Source organism: Alosa alosa, chromosome 10 (genome assembly GCF_017589495.1).
Source record: "Alosa alosa isolate M-15738 ecotype Scorff River chromosome 10, AALO_Geno_1.1, whole genome shotgun sequence".
In the NCBI taxonomy this organism is placed as follows: Eukaryota; Metazoa; Chordata; class Actinopteri; order Clupeiformes; family Clupeidae; genus Alosa; species Alosa alosa.
In genome coordinates, this window is record NC_063198.1 from 33,241,086 (window position 1) to 33,266,815 (window position 25,730).

General features: G+C 47.2%; 1 protein-coding gene across 1 annotated transcript; it reads right to left on the bottom strand.

Annotated features, from left to right (window-relative positions):
• Window positions 1–2,496: 2,496 nt before the first annotated feature.
• On the bottom strand, window positions 2,497–25,030 carry ipo9 (importin 9). Its single transcript, XM_048255528.1, is given in 25 exon segments — window positions 2,497–3,583; window positions 4,873–4,949; window positions 5,321–5,428; window positions 6,040–6,159; window positions 6,465–6,598; window positions 7,321–7,487; window positions 8,354–8,448; window positions 10,114–10,295; window positions 10,516–10,675; window positions 10,876–11,105; window positions 12,108–12,137; window positions 12,139–12,272; window positions 12,651–12,792; window positions 13,054–13,160; window positions 15,001–15,099; window positions 15,590–15,741; window positions 16,069–16,127; window positions 17,803–17,903; window positions 18,135–18,254; window positions 18,908–18,994; window positions 19,201–19,289; window positions 20,222–20,423; window positions 20,633–20,719; window positions 21,301–21,371; window positions 24,794–25,030. Coding segments are annotated over 25 exon segments (3,030 nt in total). The 5' UTR covers window positions 24,960–25,030; the 3' UTR covers window positions 2,497–3,472.
• Window positions 25,031–25,730: the final 700 nt, after the last annotated feature.

The window sequence follows — 25,730 nt, forward strand, 5'->3', positions numbered from 1 at the left end:
TAAACATCAATGTGCTTTACATAAGCAACAATAAAGGAAGGCACAGGTGTCAAAAGTTAAAAAATAAATGGAGATGGGCGGCTGTTGTAAACGGGGAGAACTAACAAGCCATGGTGTAAAAAAAAAAGTGCCAGGGTTTGCTTTTTGCGCGGTTTGCTGCAAGAAAATTGTTAATGGATGCAATAGGGAAAATGTTTTAGCACGCCAACAATCAGAAGACCGCCATAAGGTTAACGTTCTTGCACTTCAGGACATCTTCCCTACCTGGTGCAACTAGCCACCACGACAGAGGTAGGCTACGTTTATCTATCATGTTCTAATGACCGTGTTTGCCCTCAGAAAAGTAGGCTTACGCATGTTCTTTCATAAGCGCAACACGTTATCAGATGCGCAGACCTCCTGCATGAGTATACACAGTATTGCTGCTCATTGGAAAACTTGAGTTGTCTGTAAAACTCAAAATTACCATGTTTTCATTAAATGCAAACAGGCAACAAATGGAAATATGAACAATATCTAGACTGTTCTGATTCGTTACTTTGATGAGGAAATGTGAAGTCTTGCAAACTTGATTTTATAGATTTTACTTAGTGTTGAATTGCATATTAACAAGAAAAAAAATCTCCCCTTTAAACACTTTTGGCCTGAAGTAATTAAATAAGAGTGTGTTAAAACCTTTCTACAATATTGCTGCAGTAGAAAAGAACAGCAATGGCTAATCAGCAATGGTCAGGGATGGTATTGAAATATTGTTTTGTTCAACAGGAAAACTCAATCTCAATCAAGAACACTCTCAATTCGCCTTATTCATGGCATTGGCTAAAAACGAGGCTACAGGGTACACAAACCATAGGATTGTTATGTTCTATACATTCACCTGTAGGTGGCATTAATTATATAGTAACTTAAGTAGCCTCGTTTTTTGGTGTTTATTTGGTGCTTTACTTTGCTGTTTGCATCTTTTTGTACATTAAAAACCAATAGGTCGCGATAGGGGTGCTATCTCTATAGGTAGATATGAACAACGTATGACTTATGACCTGAAAAAAGTTCAGTCAAACGATTTTTTTTCCCCACTTTAATCCCTGAAATCAACTAGGTTCTATTCCGTGTGAATTTGTCCATGAAGCGGGACATTCAGTCACGTTACTACCGCGACAAAGCTTTGCGTTGCCACTGCACTGCTGTCATGTTCATGTTGGCATGTTCAAACACTTGTAAATAGTAATTATTTGAGGTTTAATCTTACCTTCAATATGATTTATTTTCTCTCCGAATGGGTGCGATGTAGGTATTCAATTTCATCTGAAGTGGTATTAAAAAGGTTTTAAAAAGTCTTAAATTTAGGTCTGACAATTCTGGGTGTACCCTGCACTGGAATTGGCTGATTTCAACCGTAGCCCGTCATTCTTTTACACTTCGCGTGTGCAGCTCGTAGACAAGCAGATATCAGGCCTGTGTGTTTTTGGTCAGCTGTCAAAATGCGCGACTGTGCCTTAGTAGATTAGGCTTTAGCCTAGGTCTACTGTCAATAAAAGCACGCAAAATTAAAAAGTATAGGCTATGGAAACATCGGTTAATATTTTAGGGCTAGCTACTCCAAATCGTTGTAATTTTAATATGAATCTCAATATAATCATGGTTTCACAAGTCACCATCTGGCTCAAGTTCTAAGCACATAGACTAAATGTGTAGATGTCCGAGGCTAATGTTACAGTGTAACCGCTAAGGGCTAGATCCAATGTAAACACTAAGATATGTGAAGATCCTGTGATTGGATAAAACAATCAAATAGCTCAACGACCCCTTCAGTAGAAATTGAATTCAATACATGACTTCAAATAATGCCCACAATCTTACATGGACTTCTAGGATTTACAAGAATTCCAGTAATTTTTAAAATAGGAATGTCCATTGTGTCATGCCATAAGATCGTCATGATTAGGCTACACAAAAGCCACATCCCTGCCAGGTTTTGCTGTGGGCAGGCAGGATATACAAACGTCCCATTCGTTACTGCAGGCTATTGTTTGTCTAACATCTTTATTTCTTTGGATTTAGCTATTTCTCTACTGAACTTCCAGTTCCAATGGAACCATTTAAATCTGTTTACTGACCAACAACTCAACATTTAATGTGTTCAGTGACTGTAAACAGTGTAAAACGATGGCATCCTGTGGACTGTTCAGATGAGCACTTCCTGCTAGACAGAACTGTTGTCTGTACAAGTTTAAAACCCTCTGATTATCAAAACAGTGACTTCAGCTGTTGAAAATCCCCCAAAATATGTGACCACTGCGTTTACACAACAAAGGAGTGATTTCAAACCTCATATCTATCATAGCAGTAGCTTTAACTGATGAAGATGACCTCGAACAGGCCTCTACATTGGAACTCCGCAGGTACAGAAGGTTCAGAGTAGGCCGCTCGGAACATTAGCTTAGAACCCAGAATGTGGAATATCAGTGACAGTAAATAAAGCCCACAGAATTCTCCTTTCAGAAATGATGTGTATAATTATAGACAGAACAGGCTGAAGAAATACAGGTCATAGAGTGAAAATGTTAAAACAGCACGAAGGGTTCGCCACGGCGTGCACTAGGAGCACTAGGAGCACCTGCTGAGACGCCATTTTGCACAGAGGTGGAGATGGACCAGGAGACAGGCTGGCGCTTTATTTTCAAAATACATCTCAAACTCCAGTGGGTACAACAACAGCCGGCGTGCTCCACGTCACCACGGCAACAGTGTCCATCCCCAAGACCCGCCCGCCCCTCCCAGGGGTGACGAGGACCAATAAGAGCATTTCATCAGAGAAATTCACATGAACAATATAAGGCCGCCGACATTTCATGAAAACCGTGAGTTTTAAGTTCATTTGACAACCAAATGTCTCTCTTGTCTTCTTCCGCAGAAGATCCACAATGTTCCGAATCAGCGAGGACTGGGACCCGTGGTGCTCAGCGTAGATCAGTCCGTGTTCTTATGGGCAAACAGGACGTCTGGGCCCTTACTTCCTCTCCACGAGAGGAGAGAGGAGGAAACCCCCCCCTCCTGAAACTCCAGTCTCTTTTAGAATTCATCACAAGAGTCCTACAACCCCCGTCATGACCCCGACCCCCCCCCCCACTCCACATCCTCCAGGAAGTGCTGGTCTGTCCGTAACATGACGAAGAGTGAGGATGAGGATGAGGCTGAGAGCCTGTCAATCATCTCCATTTCCCTAAACACTGCTCTGCTGGAAGGATGCCCCTAGAGACGGAAACAGAAGCCTCAGGGTTGCATTACGTCTGTGTCCCGTGTGTATATGAGCTATGGGCTGGCGTGTGTGTGTGTGTGTGTGTGTGTGTGTGTGTGTGTGTGTGTGTGTGTGTGTGTGTGTGTGCATGTGTGTTGTGTAAAGCAGAGTACGAGTTCTGTGAGGGTGTGTGTGTGTTGAGTAGAGCAAGAGGAGTTCTGAGGGGTGTGTGTGTCACAGGCCGATGCCTTGCAGGACCCTCCTCTCGGCCTCGTTCAGATGTCCTGAAAACATGCTGTAACACGGCTGCTGGGAGAACTGGGTCAGGAAGTCTGTCAGGTACGCCTGCACACACACACACACACACACACACACACACACACACAGGGATGAATTGACATTTTCTACAGCTTAGATATTCTAGCTTAGATCAGGGATGGACAACTTTGATTATAGAGAGGGACACAAATATTTTCTTGTCGCCGTCAAGGCACCAGATGTGACCTTGCACGTCCACCACTGGGATATCAGGAATCAGGAGTATTAAATATATATACTCTATGTCTGTACGCTTTTTTAAAGGGACACCAGGCAAGCCTGATGCTTTTTCTCTACGAAACTCCCCCTCGCTCGGTCTGAAGCTCTTTTTTTTTTTTTTGCATCTTCCGTCAAGAGTTTTAAGCTGCTTCTTCATCGGCTCTGCCATTATACACCGTTTGCAACAATAAGCTAGCGTTTAGTTAGCCTGCCTCTGTGCTGTAAACTGATCCTGCTTTGGTCGGTGGGTAGGATACACCCGAACTTGCAAGTGGGATATTCTTCCCTACAGGCAGTAGGGCGGCGAGAGAGAGTCTTCATTAAGCCCCTGTAATGAGTCATTTAACCATATACCGACTTACGAAGATGATTAATAAACACGAAAACGTTGCCTGGTGTCCCTTTAAACCAACATGCATTAATTTAATGTTTAATATTGCTTCTATTTAGCAATGAACTTGAAATAAACTAAAACATTTTTCACATTCACAATAAATCTTTTTCCCCACTGTAACGGGTCATTCACAATAACCTTTTTCCCCACTGTAACGGGTAAGTGACTCTTGTACAAAGGCTCTGTGAGTGTATGTGTGTGTGGTGTGTGAGATCTTTACCAGGGATCCCACTGTAACGGCTTCTACACACAGTTGCGTTCCGTCAACGCATGCCAGTGGGTGTTCCCGACGGTAGCTATGCAAATGACTTGAAGTATAACCGTAATTTGATTGGTTGGTGCTGTCAGTCGATTGGCTTGATTGGCGGTGCCGTCTGTCGGTGCAGCAACAGCTGAACTTCTCACGGATGCGGGAGAAACGCGGCATTTGACGGACCCACAATTCAGTTGGGCAACGGATGACGTGAGCCCATGTAAAGTGAATGGGATGCGTCTCCAGCAACGCAACGCAACGCACGCAGCTGTGTGTAGAGGCCGTAAGTCAAATGTAAAATTCCATGACTTTTCCCTGACAGAAATCGTGAATTTCCATGACCAATTAGGAAATAAAAAAAATTGCCATTGAAAAAACAGGTAGGGCTAACTACAACCACTCAAGCAAATAGTAATGGAAAAAGCTCATAACTTTAAGGCGTTTGTTTACCTGAAGGTCAATCTGATAAATAGGGTCCTTTAAGGCGTCTGGGTCGTCCTCATCATCGTCGTCATAGTAATCATCATCTGAGTGGGAAAAAAAACATTAGGGGGAAGACAACCAACAAACCTTATGTGATTTTACAGGAAAGTCAATATATACAGTATATATATGAATGACAGGAGTGTGTACTGAACTGGGCGTTGAGAGTATGAGTGTGTGAGTGGATTCCCTGTAAGTTTGCTATGGTGTATGCTGTGGTGTGTGTGTGTGTGTGTGTGTGTGTGTGTGTGTGTGTGTGTGTGTGTGTGTGTGTGTGTGTGTGTGTGTGTGGAGTGTGGTGTGTGTGAGTGAGTGTGGTGTGTGTGAGAGTGTGTGTGTGTGTGTGTGTGTGTGAGTGTGTGAGTGTGGTGTGTGTGTGAGTGTGGTGTGTGTGTGTGTGTGTGTGTGGTATTACCATATTTATTGGAGGAGATGAGATCTGAGAGCAGCTGTCCATGCAGACCTTCTTCTTCCTCCTCATCCTCATCTTCCTCTTCCTGATCCTCCCACATCCCTCCTGACTCTACACATACACACACAACCAAACAATATAGCTGAACTGACATGTATACCTTCCCAGTCCTTGAGGCCCTAGCTACCGACATCACACTCCACTGTAGAGTATTCTAGAGTGTGTCATGGAACGTGTGTGTGTTTGATACCGACATCACAGTGGAGTGTGATGTCGGTATCAAACACACACACACATTCCATGACACACTCTAGAATCTGTGTGCAACATGCTGTAGCTCCAAAGTGACCAAACCACTAGAATGCCAAACACCATGCTGTCTTCTAGGAGTCAACCACCTTGATTGGGTTTTATTCTTTGCTTTCCCACTTCTGTCACACGCTGGTGTGTGTGTGTGTGTGTGTGTGTGTGTGTGTGTGTGTGTGTTTTTTTTTTTTTGGGGCTTTTTGCCTTTATTTGTATAAGACAGTGAAGAGTGAGACAGGAAGTAAGTGGAGGAGAGAGATGGGGTGGGACCGGGATATGACCCTGTGTCCCCGTGGGCACTTGGACCCGTACCCTGCTGTGCCACAGCGCCCCCCGTGTGTGTGTTTCTTACCTTGACTCCAGTCGGCAGCAGAGTTGCGAGTGTGTGTGTGTGTGTGTGTGTGTGTGTTTCTTACCTTGACTCCAGTCGGCAGCAGAGTTGCGAGTGGCATTGGCCTCCACCACAGACGAGAGCTCGTTGACGATCAGCTTGAAGACCTTCACCAGCAGCGGGATGTTGGTCCAACGCTCAGGGTCTGACGGACACAGAGAGAGGAAAGTAAGTGTATGAGTGTGTGTGTCTGTGTGCGTAGAGATAACAGATAAGATGTTCTGAAGAATCTTTGGTTGAAGGATACAAATCTAAGGTATCTTTAAAGACAGAATTGTATACAAGTATTCAGACATAACTCAAAGCTTTACTGCCGCTGAATAATGACACCAGGAGTTTTTCAGTTTGGGACACAGCCTGTGTGTGTGTGTGTGTGTGTGTGTGTGTGTGTGTGTGTGTGTGTGTGTGTGTGTGTGTGTGTGAGAAAGTGAGAGACTGATGTGCCCTTACTTTTTGCTGACTTGGATCGTGTGCGAATGCCCTCCTCCGGGGTGAAGATCTCGTCTCCCTTAACGATGATGTCGTGCAACCGCTTGTCGTTGGTGTTGAGGCCGTGCTGCAAAAGCTTACACAGCGCCACCGTGCTGCAGGGAGGACCAACAACACACTGATCAGTCTGGAGTGAGTGAGTGAGTGTATAAGTGATTGTGTGTGTGTGTGTGTGTGTGTGTGTGTGTTAAAGTCCTTGCTGTAACATCTCCCCATGCCTTTGGCACATAGCTGGAGTCATTATTTGATTCTGTAAATCAGGCTTCTAGGCCAAGTATACTTGCGCATACAAGGAATTTGGTCTCTGCATTTATCCCATCCGTGAATTAATGAACACACAGAGCACACAGTGAACACACAGTGAGGTGAAGCACACACTAACCTGAAGCTACCGGGCGCCGAGGGGAGCAGTGAGGGGTTAGGTGCCTTGCTCACTTCCGCCATGGATGTGGGCATAGGAGAGCAGTGCTCAAACACTTTCCCCGCCAACATTCTTCCTACTGGTCGGGGAATGAACTGGCAATCCTTCGGTTACAAGCCCGAAGGCCTAACCAGTAGGCCACGGCTGCCCCAATTTGATTCTGACATACTAGATGGATTCAATAGCTGTTAAAATGAGGCCACAATGTACTTCATTTTTCAGGGTTGATTTGCTCACTGGGTACATGCCAAACTAGCCCGGCTACTAGCGTGTCTACTACTCGCCTACAGTGTTTCTGGTGACTACAACCTTTGCTGTGACACTCACTGCAGTGCACGTGTGTGTGTGTGTGTGTGTGTGTGTGTGTGTGTGTGTGTGTGCGTGCGTGCGTCTCACCTGACTTTGCCCTCGTACTGGCCGTAGAAGAGGTGCTGTCGGCTCATCCACTCGGCCATGACGAACTCCAGGGCAGGTTTCCCCGTGGGGCCCGGCAGACTGCACAGGAACTCCAGCAGCGGCTCCAGCTGGGAGTGGACCAGGTGTGCAAACACCATGATCAAAGACTACAGGAAATAAAACACCATGATCAAAGACTACAGGAAATAAAACACCATGATCAAAGACTACAGGAAATAAAACACCATAAACACCATGATCAAAGACTATAATGAGTATAAACACCATGATCAAAGACTACAGGAAATAAAACACCATGATCAAAGACTACAGGAAATAAAACACCATGATCAAAGACTACAGGAAATAAAACACCATAAACACCATGATCAAAGACTATAATGAGTATAAACACCATGATCAGAGACTACAGGAAATAAAACACCATGATCAAAGACTACAGCACATATAAACACCATGATCAAAGACTACAGGAAATAAAACACCATGATCAAAGACTACAGGAAATATAAACACCATGATCAAAGACTACAAGAAATATGAACACCATATACACCATGGTGAAAAACTAGTACAGGAAATAAAACGCCATGAAAACCATGATCCAAGACTGTAAGGAATAAACACCATGATCAGATGGAATGAACAGAGACTAGGCAAAGTCCTTTAAGGCTTTTTGGGCTCTTATCGGGCATCTATTTAGGCAGAAATGCGCATGTGCAAGACTTCGCGACACCAATCTTGCTCCAGCAGTGAGATCACAACACATGATTGGCACGATGTCTTCTCAACACTCCACATTATTGGCTCAATGTATTCACATGTCGACATTTTGCCGCGGAATTATTGGTGTTACAAACTAGCCCCATGCATTTCTATGGAGGATGATTAGAGTGCTGTGTCTCCTCATTAGAAAGTCTCTGGACTAGGTCAAAGGTCGAGGTGAATGATGTAATAACTCTGGAGCTCCCAGGGAGTGCTGCCTCAGCGCCGCCCCCTGCTGGCCTCTCACCTGCATGACGCTTGTGTTCCCCGCCTGCTGCATCTGCTGAGTGTGATGGTCTCTTGAGGATCTATCCTCCAGCTGGGTACCAGCCAGCGCGTCGGCTAAGGGTGGATCAGTGGGGATCAGACCAGGCGCCTCACCTACATCAGTGGAACCCTGAATGGTCCGAAAGAACTGGTTGACCCAATCTGCATGATCTGACTGAGGAGTCCTCGCCAGGTCCTGTTCATCCTGCCAGGCCAGCCACCTGTCTAGCCACTAATCAAGACTCAACCCCTGGCCTCCCACAGTAAGCAGCATAATGCCACAGGACAGGAGACATGGGAGAGACAGGTGTGTGTGTGTGTGTGAGAGAGAGAGACGGTGTGTGTGTGTGTGTGTGTGTGTGTGTGTGTGTGTGTGTGTGTGTGCGGGAGGAGAGAGGACTGGGGTGTGTGTGTGTGTGTGTGTGTGGGTGTGGGTGTAAGTGTGTGCGGAGAGCAACGGGTGTGTGTGTGTGTGTGTGGTGTGAGAGAGAGACCCGTGTGTGTGCAGTGTGTGTATGTGTGTGAGAGAGACAGGGTGTGTGTGTGTGTGTGTGTGTGAGAGAGAGACGGTGTGTGTGTGTGTGTGTGTGTGTGTGAGTGTGAGAGAGACAGGTGTGTGTGTGAGACAGGGGTGTGTGTGTGTGTGAGAGAGAGAGACGGTGTGTGTGTATGTGTGTGAGAGAGACAGAGGTGTGTGTGTGTGTGAGAGAGAGACGGTGTGTGTGTGTGTGTGTGTGTGTGAGAGAGAGACAGTGTGTGTGTGTGTGTGTGTGTGTGTGTGTGTGAGAGAGAGAGACGGTGTGTGTGTGTGTATGTGTGTGAGAGAGACAGGGTGTGTGTGAGAGAGACTGTGTGTGTGTGTGTGTGTGTGTGTGTGAGTGTGAGAGAGACAGGGTGTGTGTGTGAGAGAGACGGTGTGTGAGAGAGACGGTGTGTGTGTGAGAGAGAGAGAGACGGTGTGTGTGAGAGAGAGACAGTGTGTGTGTGTGTGAGAGAGAGACGGTGTGTGTGACAGAGAGAGACGGTGTGTGTGTGTGTGTGAGAGAGACAGGTGTGTGTGTGAGAGAGAGAGAAACGGTGTGTGTGTGACAGAGAGAGACGGTGTGTGTGAGAGAGACAGGGTGTGTGTGTGAGAGAGACGGTGTGTGAGAGAGACAGTGTGTGTGTGTGAGAGACGGTGTGTGTGTGTGAGAGAGAGACGGTGTGTGTGTGTGAGAGAGACAAGTGGTGTGTGTGTGTGAGAGAGAGACGGTGTGTGTGTGACAGAGAGAGACGGTGTGTGAGAGAGACAGGTGTGTGTGAGAGAGACAGGTGTGTGTGTGTGTGTGAGAGAGACGGTGTGTGTGAGAGAGACAGGGTGTGTGTGTGTGAGAGACAGGGTGTGTGTGTGTGTGTGAGAGAGACGGTGTGTGTGACAGAGAGAGACGTGTGTGTGTGAGAGAGACGGTGTGTGTGAGAGAGACGGTGTGTGTGAGAGACGGTGTGTGTGTGAGAGACGGTGTGTGTGTGAGAGAGAGAGAGAGAGAGAGAGAGAGAGAGAGAGAGAGAGAGAGAGAGAGAGAGAGAGAGAGAGAGACATACAAAGGCAGAGAGAAGTGGAGAGAAGGACAGATGGACAGAAGTGTTGTGTTAGCAGTTAGCAGCTGTCTTATGTACATGGGTGATAAAGAAATATTATTCTGGGTATGACGAGGCACACTGCACTCATGACCAGGAATATTCATTCTATTATTTGGTGGCTGTTGAAATGCAGAGGGCTCTGCAGCATGCCCAGTGGCGCCCCCTGTCTCACCTGCATGGTAGTGTTGTCGTCGGTGCGGAGGGTGCACTGCGCCACAACAGGGAAGGCCTGGCAGATGAGCATCTGGGACAGAGGGGGCTTGGTGTGGCGCACCACCGTTGTCAGGATGTCGATGCATCGCCTGACAGGACAATAATACTATCATCATCATCATCATCAATAATGTATCATCAATAATAACGAAAAAAAAAATACAATCACCTTGAAAGTTAGAAGTGGGCATACAGTACAGGCCAGCTTGTGCATCTTAGATATTATGCAAAGCTGACAGAAGCCCTTCCTTCACTCACTCACACTCGTAAGCTGACACAAGCCATTGCCTCACACACACACACACACACAGAGTTCTCACCGCGCAGAGTCCGGCAGGGATCTTGTCGGGCGGGGCCTGCATGATGCTGATGAGCGTGGGGATGAGGCGCATCTGCATGGGGTCCTGGCACGCCTCGATCTGGGACAGCTCCTTAAAGATGTCCAGCGCCAGAGACGCCACCACCGGGTCTGAGAGGGGAGAGAGGAGTGAGATGGCCACCGGGGGGCGCTATGAGAAGAGTGAGGTTGGAGCGGAGACAGCTCCTTAGAGACGCCACCACAGGGTTTATGGGGCAGAGGACAGGGGTCTCCCCAGAGTAAGGCTTGCTGAGAGGGTAGATCTTGCTGTTAGTCTGCATAAGAGTGTGTGTGTGTGTGTGTGTGTTTACCGTTGCTGTACTTGAGGAAGATGGCGATGGTGAGGGGGCAGATCTTGCTCTCGGCGCTGGTGGTGAAGGCGGGGTCGTGATTGCAGGAGGCAGTGCAGGCGTTCCATGTGAGGTGAGCTTTTACCTCGGAGCTGAACTGGGCGGCCAGCTGCACCAGACCATCCAGCACGTTGGGCAGGAACGGCTGCAGCACGTGGGTGCTCTCCGACATCTTCAGCTGGTCGCAGTACCTGCAGGGGGCACCACACCTTCCACCGTCAGCACATCCACTCACCACATCTCACCTCCCCAACACACATCTCACATCACCAACAAACACACACACACATCTCACCTCCCCAACACACACATCTCACCTCGCCAACACACACACACACACACACACACACACACACACACACACATCTCACCTCCCCAACACACATCTCACATCACCAACAAACACACACACATCTCACCTCCCCACACACACACATCTCACCAACACACACACACACACACAATCTCACCTCCCCAACACACACATCTCACCTCCCCAACACACACATCTCACATCACCAACAAACACACACACACACATCTCACCTCCCCAACACACACATCTCACATCACCAACAAACACACACACACACACATCTCACCTCCCCAACACACACATCTCACCAACACACACACACACACACACACACACATCTCACCTCCCCAACACACACATCTCATCACCACACACACACACACATCTCACCTCGCCACACACACACACACACACATCTCTCACCTCCCCAACACACACATCTCACCTCCCCAACACACACATCTCACCTCCCCAACACACATCTCACATCACCAACAAACACACACACACACATCTCACCTCCCAACACACACATCTCACCAACACACACACACACATCTCACCTCCCCAACACACACATCTCACCTCGCCAACACACACACACACACACATCTCACCTCCCCAACACACACATCTCACCTCCCCAACACACATCTCACCTCCCAACACACACACACCTCACCTCCCCAACACACCCTTCTTACCTCCCCAACACACACACACACAATCTCACCTCCCAAACACACACACACACTCACCTCCACATCTAACTTCCCAAACACTCCTCGTCAAAAGCACAGAGGGTGTGTCTGAGCTCTGATAGGCTGAGCCCAGGGGGCGTGTCTGACCTCTGATAGGCTGAGCCCAGAAGTGTCACCCCAGATAAGCGCGTCTGGTGGAGATTCGTCTGGGGCGGCTGGCTCTCGTGCAGGCCGCTGACGGTGGCTTGGAGGAACTGCTGGATGAGCTCAGGAACGTAGCGCCCGGTGAAGCTGACCACCACCGCCCTTGAAGGGCCGGCCCAGCAGAAGCAGGCGATGCGCTGAGGGAGGGAGGGGTGTGGCGTGCCTTTACACACCTGCGCACACACACTGCGGCGCACACACACCGCAGCACACAAACAAACACACACACACACACACACACACACACACACACACACACACACACACACACACACACACACACACACACACACACACACACACACACGCGCGCGCAAACACACACACACAAACAAAGAGATAAAAAAGAAGATAAACAAACTAACATTACTGGAAACACTTTTTGAGCTGTTGGCAATGGCAATGCATAGCAGACAATTTGTAACTATTGATGTTAAAAAAAGCTTGAGAATCTACAATGTCATATAATTGTCACACACACACACACACACACATACACACACACACACACACACACCTGGCAGGTTGAGGTCGGCCAGGATGACGTTGGCGAGGAAGCCGTGCATGTCAAACTGCACACGGCCATTCTTCACATTCTCAGTGATGATGGTCTTCACCGAGCCCAGGGCCAACATACATGCCTCATGAACCTTCCACCTGACGGGACACACACACACACACACACAATTACAGGACTGAAACACCACACTTAAGCTTACAATTTTGTTGGAAAGCTACCTTTCTATAAATGTGTGCATGCACCAGTCGTCACGGTCACTGTTCTTCAACTACTCTATCTATTGCAGGAGTGTGTGTGTATGTATATGTGTGTATATATATATATATATATATATATATATATATATATATATATATATATATATGTATGTGTGTGTGTGTGTGTGTGTGTGTGCGTACCAGTGCTCATTGCCGCTGCTCCTGGCCTGTTCTGCCTCCTGTAGGTGTCTGGTTGCTGCAGCAGCAAGAGCGGCCGCACTCTCATTCTGGAACTCCGCTGCCACTGCCTGGACACACACAGACACACACACACACACACACACACACACACACACACACACACACACACACTTATGCTGCGTTCCAGGTGTACTCAAGTTGTACTCCCAGTCTCAGTCATGAAATCAGTCAGTCAGCCATAACAACAATAGTGTAAAACCTCTGTCACTATGTTGCTACGATATTTGTTTGTGTAAAATACTGTGAAATGCATCGATACAAACTGGTTAGGGCTGGGATAAACGATTATTTTTTAAACGATTAATCTAGCGATTATTTTTTCGATGCATCGATTAATCTAACGATTCATTTTTTTCAGTCCGATTCCGATTTCAATTCGATTATCTCCCCATTAATTCACTAATAGCAACTTATACATGTTTATTTACATATCTGAATGAAAAAACATGAATTCTTTAACATTGCAATATACGTTTATTGCTTTTAAGATTACAAAATAAAAGACTATACAAGTGCAAAGAAATGCATTCTTAGTCAGAGGTAGCATTCAATAAAGTTCAGTAGTGTATGTCTAATTGAGTGCCCTGTCATTTTAAGACGTTAAATTAGGGAATCCCTTGCAATTAACATTAACACAGTTAAAAGGCTGCTGATGTGTGGATGCAATTCATAAGTACTTATAACGGTTCGTACTTCTCCTTTGGACAAACACTTTTCCCATTTACATCGGGAACATTCAGAGTCAATAAAATGAGCCCTGCATGAATAATGAATACAAGCAGCTGCAAGTAAGCATGCTAAACTTGACATCCAAACAGTATTCTAACGTTAGCTTTGAGATACTGCTTGATTGCATACTGTAACTTAACTTAGTTTAGTCTCCTCAATGTACCATGTTATTGAGGAGACTATGGTCAGCATGGTCACGATGCTAAGCGGATTTAATAGCAATTTAGCCCACTGTGTTCTATGCAGTGCTTCTATGTGGCAACAACAATCCTTCAACAATCATGAATATTTTGTAAACCCATTTACTCCTAACATGCCTGCTAAAAACGCCTATAGAATCCTATGGCATTCTAGACTAAATAACCTTATTTCCTGAGGGTTTTCTGAAAAGCCTCTGTAGCACCTAGAAACATGAAATAAAAAGCATGCTGCGCTACGCAGCATCCAGCGGGAGGGTCAATGCTGCGCTACGCAGCATCCAGCAGGAGGGTCAATGTTGCGTCATGCAGCATCCAGTACGAATGGGTTAAATGCACATGCAGAGGAGGATCAGCGGGCTCGTTACGAGAGAGAGCGGGCAGGGCGAGGAAAGGTCGTGTGAGTAAAAAGTGTCTCAATGAAATTATTTTATCTCATCTTTAATTTAAATAGTAGGCCTACAACATAGAACATCAACGTGTGGTGGCCGGTTTTGATTTCATGGTGCCCAGCCACAGATTAGCCAACGTATGGAAAACACAGGTGTAAGATTAAAAATATTTAGCAGCACGTTATGCTTGGAAGAATCGGCCTTTCATTATTTTTGCGTCAACGTATTTTTTGCGTCGATATCATCAATTACGTCGACGCATTGTCCCAGCCCTAAAACTGGTATCAACTGCTAACAGACAATTGCCAACAGACAACTGCTAACAAACAGCAGCATCTTGCAACTGCTAACGAACAGCAGGATCTTGCAAACAGCAGCATCTTGCAACTGGAACAGATTCTGCTCAGTTTTTACTCTTTTTACTTTACTATGAATATTAAAATGCAGCATTATGTACAAACATATGAACAGGCCCAAGGGAACACTCAACCACCCATGCACACACACACGCATACACACACACACACACACACACACACACACACACGGTACACAGGGCGCGTTCCCACCAGCAGTAGGTCTTGTGCTGATATTCTGACGGAGTAGGAGAAAGTGTCGTCATCCTCGTCCTCCACAAACTGCTGAGGGTTGGCCGTCCACACCTTAATCTGCACACACACCACAATACTGTTAGACTACATCTCTCACACACAAACACCCCTGTAGTCATCAGCCCCACACACTGAGTCATCTCTGATTATGCATGTAAAGTGCCTGCAAACAGGGGATGACAGTAGATGTGATGATTAAACGCACACACACTCAAGTGTGCAAGTGCACGCACACACGGTCCTCTGTGATCTGCATGTAGTATATGAGCATGGGCCGGACACACACACACATACACCCACACACACCTGGTCCTCCGTGATCTGCATGTAGAGGATGATGTAGTAGATAAGCTCGGGCAGGGCGCACACACACACACACACACACACACACACACACCTGGTCCTCTGTGATTTGCATGTAGAGGATGATGTAGTAGATGAGCTCGGCAGGGCACACACACACACACACACACCTGGTCCTCTGTGATTTGCATGTAGAGGATGATGTAGTAGATGAGCTCGGCAGGGCACACACACACACACACACCTGGTCCTCTGTGATTTGCATGTAGAGGATGATGTAGTAGATGAGCTCGGGCAGAGCCTTCTTCACGGTGCTCTTGAACTTGCTGTTCTCCAGGAGGGTGTGCACAAACTCAAAGATGCTGAACACCAGGTTCTCAAAACCCAGCACCTCACCTGAGAGAGAGAAAGGGACAGAGGTAGAGAAAGAGAGGAGAGGGGGAGAGAGATAGAGGAGAGAGGGATAGATAGAAAGAGAGAAAGAGAGGAGAGGAGGAGAGAGGGATAGAGAGAAAGGGACAGAGACAGAGAAAGAGAGGAGAGGGGGAGAGAGGGATAGAGAGATAGAGAGAGAGGAGAGGGGGAGAGAGGGATAGAGATAGATAGATAGATAGATAGATAGATAGATAGATAGAGAGAGAGATGTTTAGATGTGCTTCCTCTCCTTCAGTACTACAGAAGAGCTGCTGGGTGTGTGTGAGAGAGGACAGAGGACACACACACCGTCTGAGTCCACTGGGTCGTCCACCTCCTCCGTGTAGTTCACCTCGGTTCTCACATAGGTGCACCACTCGTTAAGGAAATGACATCACAGCTGAAGAGACCCACGACCGTCAGCCATAAGCTACCCTTACCAGGGGGGTATTCCATCAACCTCGCTAAAGGCCAAACTTGGCTTATTTCGATAAGTCTCGCTAATTTTAGTGAGAATTCCGTTCCATTAATGAAGTTAACGTGAATCCCAGCTTGGTAACCATGGGAATTTATGCCACAGAACTAACCTGCTCCGTAGCAGGTTAACTTTCAAGCTAAATTAAGCTGTGTTGCAAAAACACCAATCAGTCGGAAAACGAGTCCAAAAAGATGGTTCCGTCAACCTGTGCGTTCGTCACCTGTAGCCTACAACTTCAAAAATATGAAGTAGGCCTAGAAATGTTTTTTTAGACAGTGTCACCAAGCAGGATTTACATTCCCATCAAAGAATGTATAAAGATTATGCTATTAAAAATGTTTTAACTCCACTTGCGTTCGGTGGTGGTGGTGTATAGTTTACATTCTTAGCGTGTTTTGCAGGTTAAGCTCCCCATTAGTTTATCACCTTGATAATGGCATTTTTTAGTTATAATCTTTGATGAGACATATGTCTACTGCTGATAAAGGTCCATGCACATTTGGTAGGCAGTTCAGTGACAGCTGCTAGTGGGCTATATTATATCTGATGCAAGCCAAAGGATAATTCTGTAGCCTAGGAAGCTAATAATTAAAACTGCTTCAACTGCTTCATTGTTCATGATGGTCAAATCAACTGTGTGCTACACAGATTAAATACTAGCCATAATTGAATTGAAAGCCATTGCATTTCAGATCATTTTATTTAAACACTTGGGACTTATGGGAGACAATAGGCTATTATGTTGATACTATTTTATTTATTTCACCTACACCTACACAATTATTTGGAGTGAACACTTTTAATCTAAGAATGTAAGCTATAGATAGTTTTGAATATCCATATGCATCTCCATAAGTTGTTTTGAGTTTATACTATTTATTCATTCACTGTTTTGTTCAAGCAGACTGTATAGTCTATGTGTTCAAGAGTGAAGCCAATCAAACTTCGCCAATTGATTTCAAACCATTAGCATTGTTGTTTTAAATGTATGCTTTCATTATTCTCCAATTTCTGTAGGCAATCTTTTTTGATGTTGATGTTAAATTTGATGACTTTGATGAAAATCCTGTAGATGGCACTTGCCAAATCGAACAGAAATCGCCTAGTATTGTCTTAATTTTACGACATATATCCCTTTTCACAATCTACTGTTTTTTGGTCTACTGTTCTACCTGGTGCATGAGCAGAGAGATGAAGCTGAACTAAACCTTGCTTGAATAAACGAGGCCAAGATGCCCCTAACTTGAGTTAATGGAACGGCTTCAGCCCCAAGTGAAAGTCTACGCTAGTTCAAGCCAGACTATTTCTGTTAAGCGCCACCTTTATTAGCGAGGTTGATGGAATACCCCCCAGGTACACGTGCCCAGAAAACAAACATCTACACAAAGGCCATCGACATAAGGAGACATTTGCACAGATACATACACCTGCACAGGTAGATCAACCCAGGCTGCACCTGCACAGGTACATACACCTGCACAGATACATACACCTGCACAGGTAGACCAAGCAGATTGCACCTGCACAGGTAGAGCCACACACTGCGTAGCTGGTGAGCAGGATATAAGGAGGCGCTCTCCGTGAGTGTGTTCCACACGATGGGCAGGATCTGCTGCATGGACGACACCATGGGCCTGGGGAAGTTCTTCACCAGAGCAGTGACCGCCTGACCGAGAGAGAGGGGGGTTCTTATTGACAGGACTCTCCATGTATGTATATATTTGTGTGTGCACATGAGTATACATGTATGCATAATGTATAGGAATGGTGTGTTTGTGTCGGACGTTAAGAACCTCCATCTTGAGCATACTGTCTGAGGAAGGCCCTTCAGCCATTTGGAGTGTGTTTGTATTTGTGTGTCTGTGTGTGTGTGTGTGTCTCTCTCTCTCTCTCTAACCTTGAGCACCTCCATCTTAAGGCCGCTGTCTGAGGAGGGCCCGTCGGGCATCTGGAGAGCCTGAACAAACGCCTCTGTGAACTGCTGCACCACGGGGAAGATCAGGGCCTTTGCTGCCCCCTAGAGGACACATGCACACATCAGCACTCACAAACACACATAAAACATGGTACACTGAATTCTCATCTGTGGAAGTACTAAATCTTCTGCTTACTGACAGCTTCAAACGTTACTGGGTTTCTACCTCCGTCAGCCGTTATTCTGGTAATTGTATTAAAAGGCTCTATGCACGACTCTTTTGGTTTCGTCACTTGTACTGGCATATAAACTTCCTCTTTACGTTAAAACACTAGCAAATATAGCGTTTTTTCTATAGTCATCGTCTTCAGGACCTCGTCTCATGGTAATGTAGACCGACTTTGTGAAAATGTTGTGTGCCACTCCCTCCAGCTAAAAGGAAAAGGGTTTAAAATGTTCTTAACCTGGTTAGATAACACTTAAGCTATGTTTTTCAAATTAGAAATGGCCTACTATATTAAAACTGACAGGCTAGTCATCTGTCATAGCCTACTGTGTACAGTGTAAACAGGAAGTCGATTGCCCAGTAGGAAGCAAATCCAAAATGGAGCCCTGCATAGAGTCCATTCTAGAAAATTCTGAATTTGCCGTGAGGACGACATCTTGACAGACACATGACTGGGTGACCCTCGGGTCAGATGGAGGTGGCAAACGGACTGGGTGACCCTCGGATAAGATGGAGGTGGCAAACTGACCTTCTCCACCTCCTCGATGGCACAGATGAGGTTGGCACAGGTGGTGAAGATCTCCACGGCTCGGGAGCGAGTGCGGATGCCGTACACCTGCAAGGACATCACATGTCACACACACATCAATCAATAGCCAACATGCAGACTGCATAACACGCATACATCAATCAACCTGCAAGGACATCACACACACATCAGACATCAAACACACATCAATCAATCAATAGCCAACATGCAGACTGCATAACACGCATACATCAATCAACCCCGACACACACACACACACACACACACAGTACCTCTGCCATTGTGAAGATCTTGTACATCTCAGGTAGAATCACCGGGGCAACTAGGGGCATCTGTGTGTCTGTAACCTCGCGAGTGAACTCTGCAAAACACACACACACACACACACACACACGCAGGTTAAGAGCGCACACATTCACTATAGACCCTTTCAACAATAAAAACAAAAACAATGCTTGAACGTTCTATTTGGGCCCCAATCTACTTCCTCTGCATTAAGATAACATATGGAATGTTAAAACGGAAGTCTTGTGGGGCCAACTATGATGCTGATAATGGAACTCTCTTGAAAGGGTCTATTCATATGTATGTCACAGTGAGGACCTTCATAACTCCGTAGACATCTCCACTCAGCAGTGTGTGTGTGTGTGTGTGTGTGTACCTGTAAGCACCCTGATAGCCCCGTGCATGGCGTTGACATCTCCTCTCATCAGCAGCATGTGTGTGTGTACCTGTAAGCACCCCTCATAGCCCGTGCGGCGCTGACATCTCCCTCTCATCAGCAGCGTGTGTGTGTGTGTGTGTGTGTGTGTACCTGTAAGCACCCTCATAGCCCCGTGCACAGCGTTGACATCTCCTCTCATCAGCAGCATGTGTGTGTGTGTGTGTGTGTGTGTGTGTGTCTAAGAGTGTGTGTGTGTGTACCTGTAAGCACCCTCATAGCCCCGTGCATGGCGTTGACATCTCCTCATCAGCAGCGTGTGTGTGTGTCTGTGTGTGTGTGTGTGTAAGAGTGTGTGTGTGTACCTGTAAGCACCCTCATAGCCCCGTGCATGGCGTTGACATCTCCTCTCATCAGCAGCATGTGTGTGTGTGTGTGTGTGTACCTGTAAGCACCCTCATAGCCCCGTGCATGGCGTTGACATCTCCTCTCATCAGCAGCATGTGTGTGTGTGTGTGTGTACCTGTAAGAACCCTCATAGCCCCGTGCATGGCGTTGACATCTCCTCTCATCAGCAGCATGTGTGTGTGTGTGTGTGTGTGTGTAGTAAGAGTGTGTGTGTGTGTGTGTACCAGTAAGAACCCTCATAGCCCCGTGCACAGCGTTGACATCTCCGCTCATCAGCATGTCCATGAGCAGTGTGAAGAGCTGCGGCCACGCCTCCGGCCAATCCCAGTGGGCGATGGCTGACACGGCGTAGGCCACGCTCGACCGCACCTTACTGATGGCCTCACGCAGACCGGCTGGCAACAGCTCGCGGATCGCTGCCTTCGCCTGGAGACCATGCGCACGCACGCACACACACACACACACACACACACACACACACACACACACACACACACACACACACACACACACACACACACACACACACACACACCAAGAGCCTAGTCAGGTTTAAAGAGTGTTTATATTTGTGCATGTTTGTTTCTCCACCATATTGCGTAGGCTTTAGAAGAGTGTGTGTGTTGGTGACGTACCCGATCAGTGGTCTCCGGGGGTCTGAACTTCTCAGACTGGGAGCACCAGTGGGTCTCCACATACTGCTTCAAGATGACAGACGCCAGCTGTGCAGACAACACACACACACACACACAACACACACACATTGAGCTGTCCGTTTGTATTTTAGAGCTAGACTCAGGACAGTAAAGAGAGCCAGTCTCAGGGCAGTAAAGGGCAGTAAAGAGAGCCAGTCTCAGGGCAGTAAGTCTCAGGGCAGTAAAGAGAGCAAGTCTCAGGGCAGTAGAGAGAGCCAGTCTCAGGGCAGTACAGAGAGCCAGTCTCAGGGCAGTACAGAGAGCCAGTCTCAGGGCAATACAGACAGCCAGTCTCAGGGCAATAAAGAGAGCCAGTCTCAGGGCAATAAAGGGCAGTACAGAGAGCTAGTCTCAGGGAAGTAGAGAGAGCCAGTCTCAGGGCAGTAAAGAGAGCCAGTCTCAGGGCAGTAAAGGGCAGTACAGAGAGCCAGTCTCAGGGTAATAAAGAGAGCCAGTCTCAGGGCAGTACAGAGAGCCAGTCTCAGGGCAATAAAGAGAGCCAGTCTCAGGGCAATAAAGAGAGCCAGTCTCAGGGCAATAAAGAGAGCCAGTCTCAGGGGTCTGTCCTGGTTGGGGCAGTCTCAGGATCTGAACCCTGGTTGAGGGACGATTTTCACTGGGGACCTCATCTGGGGATAGCCCTCTGGGCTTCTCTCAGCTGCCAGGTGGACACCAAACTCTGCAGGAGAGGAGAGGAGAGGAGAGGACCGCACCGGACAGAAGACAGGAGTGGGGGAGAGAAAGGGAAAGAGAGAGGAAGAGGGAGAGAGAGGGAAAGAGATAGAGGGAGAGAGAGGGAAAGAGAGAGGAAGAGGGAGAGAGAGGGAAAGAGAGAGATAGAGGGAGAGAGAGGGAAAGAGAGAGATAGAGGGAGAGAGAGGGAAAGAGAGAGATAGAGGGAGAGAGGGGGAAAGAGAGAGGAAGAGGGAGAGAGAGGGAAAGAGAGAGATAGAGGGAGAGAGAGGGAAAGAGAGAGGAAGAGGGAGAGAGAGGGAAAGAGGAGGGAAGGAGAGGAGAGGCAGGAGGGGTGGAGAAGAGAAAAACAGGAGGACAGAGAAGGAAAAGGAGAAAGAGAGAACAGAAGAGAGAAAAGAACAGGAGAGAGAGAGAGAGAGAGAGAGGAGAGAGAGAGAGGGGAAGAGAGAGAGAGGGGAGAAAGGAGAGAGAGAGAGAGAAAAAAAAGGGAGAGAGAGAGAGAGAGAGAGGGGGGAGAGAGGAGGGAGGGAGAGAGAGGGAGGAGAGAGAGGGAGAGAGGGAGGGAGAGAGAGAGAGGGAGAAAGGGAGGGAGAGGGAGAGAGAGGAGGGAGAGAGGGCGGGAGAGAGAGGAGGGAGAGAGGGCGGGAGAGAGAGGGAGGGAGAAAGGGGAGGGAGAGAGAGGGAGGAGAAAGAAAGAGAGAGGGAGGGAGAGAGAAAGAAAGAGAGAGAGAGAGGGAGGGAGAAAGAGAGGGAGGGAGAGAGAAAGAGAGAGATAGGGAGAGAGAGGTCAGAGGTCAGATTGAGACACTGGGCCTCTGGAGAGGTTGCATTGGGATGTTGATGGGTGCAGCAGCTCTTCACATGGACAGCATCCCCACTATTGAGCTTATACAGATATATTCAGTTGCGGTGTTTACATCAGTTGCTTATGGAATGCTCCATTCATATTCTAGTCCAATTAACAAATCAAGTTCAGATTACAGGATATGCTTCTGTGCATGTAGCAAAATGCTGCAAATGCTCACTGAACATCATAGTGTGATGAAGGTGTCCACATGTCTACATACTAATACTCCAACACTTGGTGTGTGTGTGTGTGTGTGTGTGCACGCGTGTGGGCCAGGCACACGTGCACATGTAATAATAAATCTGCTTGTTAGGAACAGCCGATCAGCCAAGTGAACAAAACACCAGCTGCCAACCAATCGTAAACCATCACAACACTCTTCTGAAGAACCAATCATAAACCATCACAACACTCTTCTGAAGAGCCAATCATAAACCATCACAACACTCTTCTGAAGAGCCAATCATAAACCATCACAACACTCTGAAGAACACACGACTACATCACCACAAGAGACGTGACATCATGACACAACCATGTGTGGACCCCACGCCTCCCTCTTACACACACAGTCAGTTGTAGGACGCGTTTCCAGTTAATAACACCAATCTATCTACCAAAGAGAACGTGCTGCCATCCCAGCCAACATGGGCAGAGACACTACACACACACACACACACCCACCCACACCCACCTCCTACAGAGCTTCCACACACACACCCACCCACACACACACACACACCCACACACACCTCCTACAGAGCTTCCACACACACACCCACCCACCCACACACACACACCTCCTACAGAACTTCCACACACACACCCACCCCCACAACATGGGCAGAGACACTACTACACCCTTTCAGCTTCTCCTACAGAGCTTCCACACACACACACACACACCCAACATGGGCAGAGACACTACTACACCCTTTCAGCTTGTCCTACAGAGCTGCCACACACACACACCCAACATGGGCGGGAGACACTACACCCTTTCAGCTTCTCCTACAGAGCTTCCTTTGGTTCTGTGCTAAAACCAGAATGTGGGCACGCATGCACGAAAACACACACACATGCTGCCTTTATGAGCTCTTCCCCTAGGCTCCACTCTAAATCACACACACACACACACACACAAAGGTCTACCTCTAAGTCCCACTGCGTCCCTGCTTTGGAGCCTCCCATTAACACGGCAGTGCAATGCGCCTCACACACACACATACTTAACTCAATGGTGTGACAAGCCACACACACACGGATTTAATCAGGGGCAGAGTCGGCCGGCAGACAATACTACTGCTGACGGTCGGCACTCTCTCTTCTCTCCCTCAAACACAAACTGAGCCTGTTCTCATCACCTCAACACACACACACACACACACACACACACAGGTCTACAGTGGAGGCGAGATGCTCTTAATGTGGGCACACTACAGCCATTCAGCACCATGCTGACCCAAGCTTGTTTAGAAAGGCGCCAAGGTCAGCTAACCTCAGTGCCTAAAGTTGGTGGTGATGACTGAGGTCACTACAAATATTTCCTCTCTGTAAATATTTCAGTCACTATGGGGACAATAGTCTAAATGTTTAAGTGCAAATCAAGACAAGCTGGTCTCTTCAGGCGCCCCGATTTGAGGGGTTTTCATTTGTCAGGATATAGGTCGTTTCTTTCGAGCCTTTTGTTGTAAAAACAGACCTAATGCATGAGTCACTACTTCCGTCAAATTTTCATAACGGTCTAAAACAAACAAGTCAACATAGTAAGCTGCCAAGTCTCGTAAGGGGGTCCCTCCCGTTGGGCAGCTACGTCAGCGGTGATGCTGCAGCTGGCGCCTGCTGAGGAAACTCCATCAGCGCGCGGAGCATCCATACTGGAGGATAGCGCGGGAACTCCCGGGATACCGGCCAGGCGCCAACACATGGACGGCCAAATCGGGGAGGCTACTATTATCAACTCGAGCCAGTGATGATTACTTATAAATCACAAGCACAAATAAATATCAGGCTCAAGTGAGTTGGTCTTTGAAGTTCCGAGCAACAATATGTTCTTCACGTGGCGTTATGATATTGATTAACTAAGTGTAATCATATAAAACACTAATACATCGCTCTTTAATTAGCGTTTGCGTCATTTCAATTGATCAAAATAGCCTTCTTCCTGGTTAGTCTATAATGAACGCATGTTCTAGGTGTAACATTCACTGACTTGATAAACTTAAGTTAGCAACTAGCTATCAATTTGACACAGTCCCACTTCAGTCAGGCAACGTTAACTAATGTCCAAAGCCAGTTAATTTGGCTTGACACTAGCTATCTTTACAGCTGGACCAAAGCTAAGCTTAAATGGTCTGTTCGCGACTAGGCGTGATAGTTATGTCCACTACGCTTCCTGACCAGGTATAGTTGTATATTTGCGGGCTTATGAGAAGTTATCAACCGCAGTGCAACAGCTGCGCAGGCCCTTGTTTCTTCTCATTGCTATTCACATGGTGTCATCTCCATCAGTTTCGGCAGGAAGCTACAGCGCAGCTAACCAGCGACATCGCGCTTACCCTCCGTCACTTCCAGCACTTTGACCTGCTCCTCCGCGGCAGCTCTCACTTCTTGGACAGGCGACAAGATAGCGGTGAGCGTCTCTATGAGTGCCTCCTTCAATCCCTGTTGAACCGGGCCGGCGGCCGCAGCCGGACCCGGACCCGAAGCGCTCATGCCCGCCATATTTCCAGCAGTTGTGCGCGAGCGGCGAAGGCACCGGGGAGCGGTAAGAATGCTGCACCAGAGCGCGCCAATGCAAGACCGGGTGGGCGGGGTTTGATGTCGACGGCTTGTTTCCTTTCCCGTTCGCACTTCCTCTGCGACCAGACCTCGCGCGCCGCCTACTGGCCAGGCGGCGACTTTTTTGAGCTGTGTGTGGTCTGTGCTGTGTCTGGATAGCGTTAAAGGAACAGGCCAAATGTTTGGGATCTAAACTAGGTTAACGGTGTCAGACTGGGTTATTGCACGCAGAGAAGAGAACGGTATTTATCCCCTTATCTAACACTGGGGAAGGCGCCAAATAAATTTATTTGCCAGAAAGTTGGAGTTCCTTTAACCCTATCTAGACACAGCACAACTTCTGAACCAGGATGCTTATAATTGTGTTGTTTAACTCTAATCCTGGTATGATCCGGGTTCCCTCCAAAGCCCTCCACAATTCAGTCTGTTACTTGATCATATAAAATTCCCTTACAATGAGAATCATGTTTGAATACTAGTAAGTCAATTCGATATACATTTTACTCTGAAAGAATTACTCCATTTTACTTAATTTATGCAGAATATTAATGGTGAATGCAGCTACCGGTATATGAATGATTACCACTAACGAGTATTACCCAGAGCACTGACTAAGACATCAGTCTAGCATGGCCTTGATGTGAAGTGTAGTGGGAATCTGTTACATCACAAAATGATTTTGCAAAATGGCGGACAGGAGACATCACAGAGACA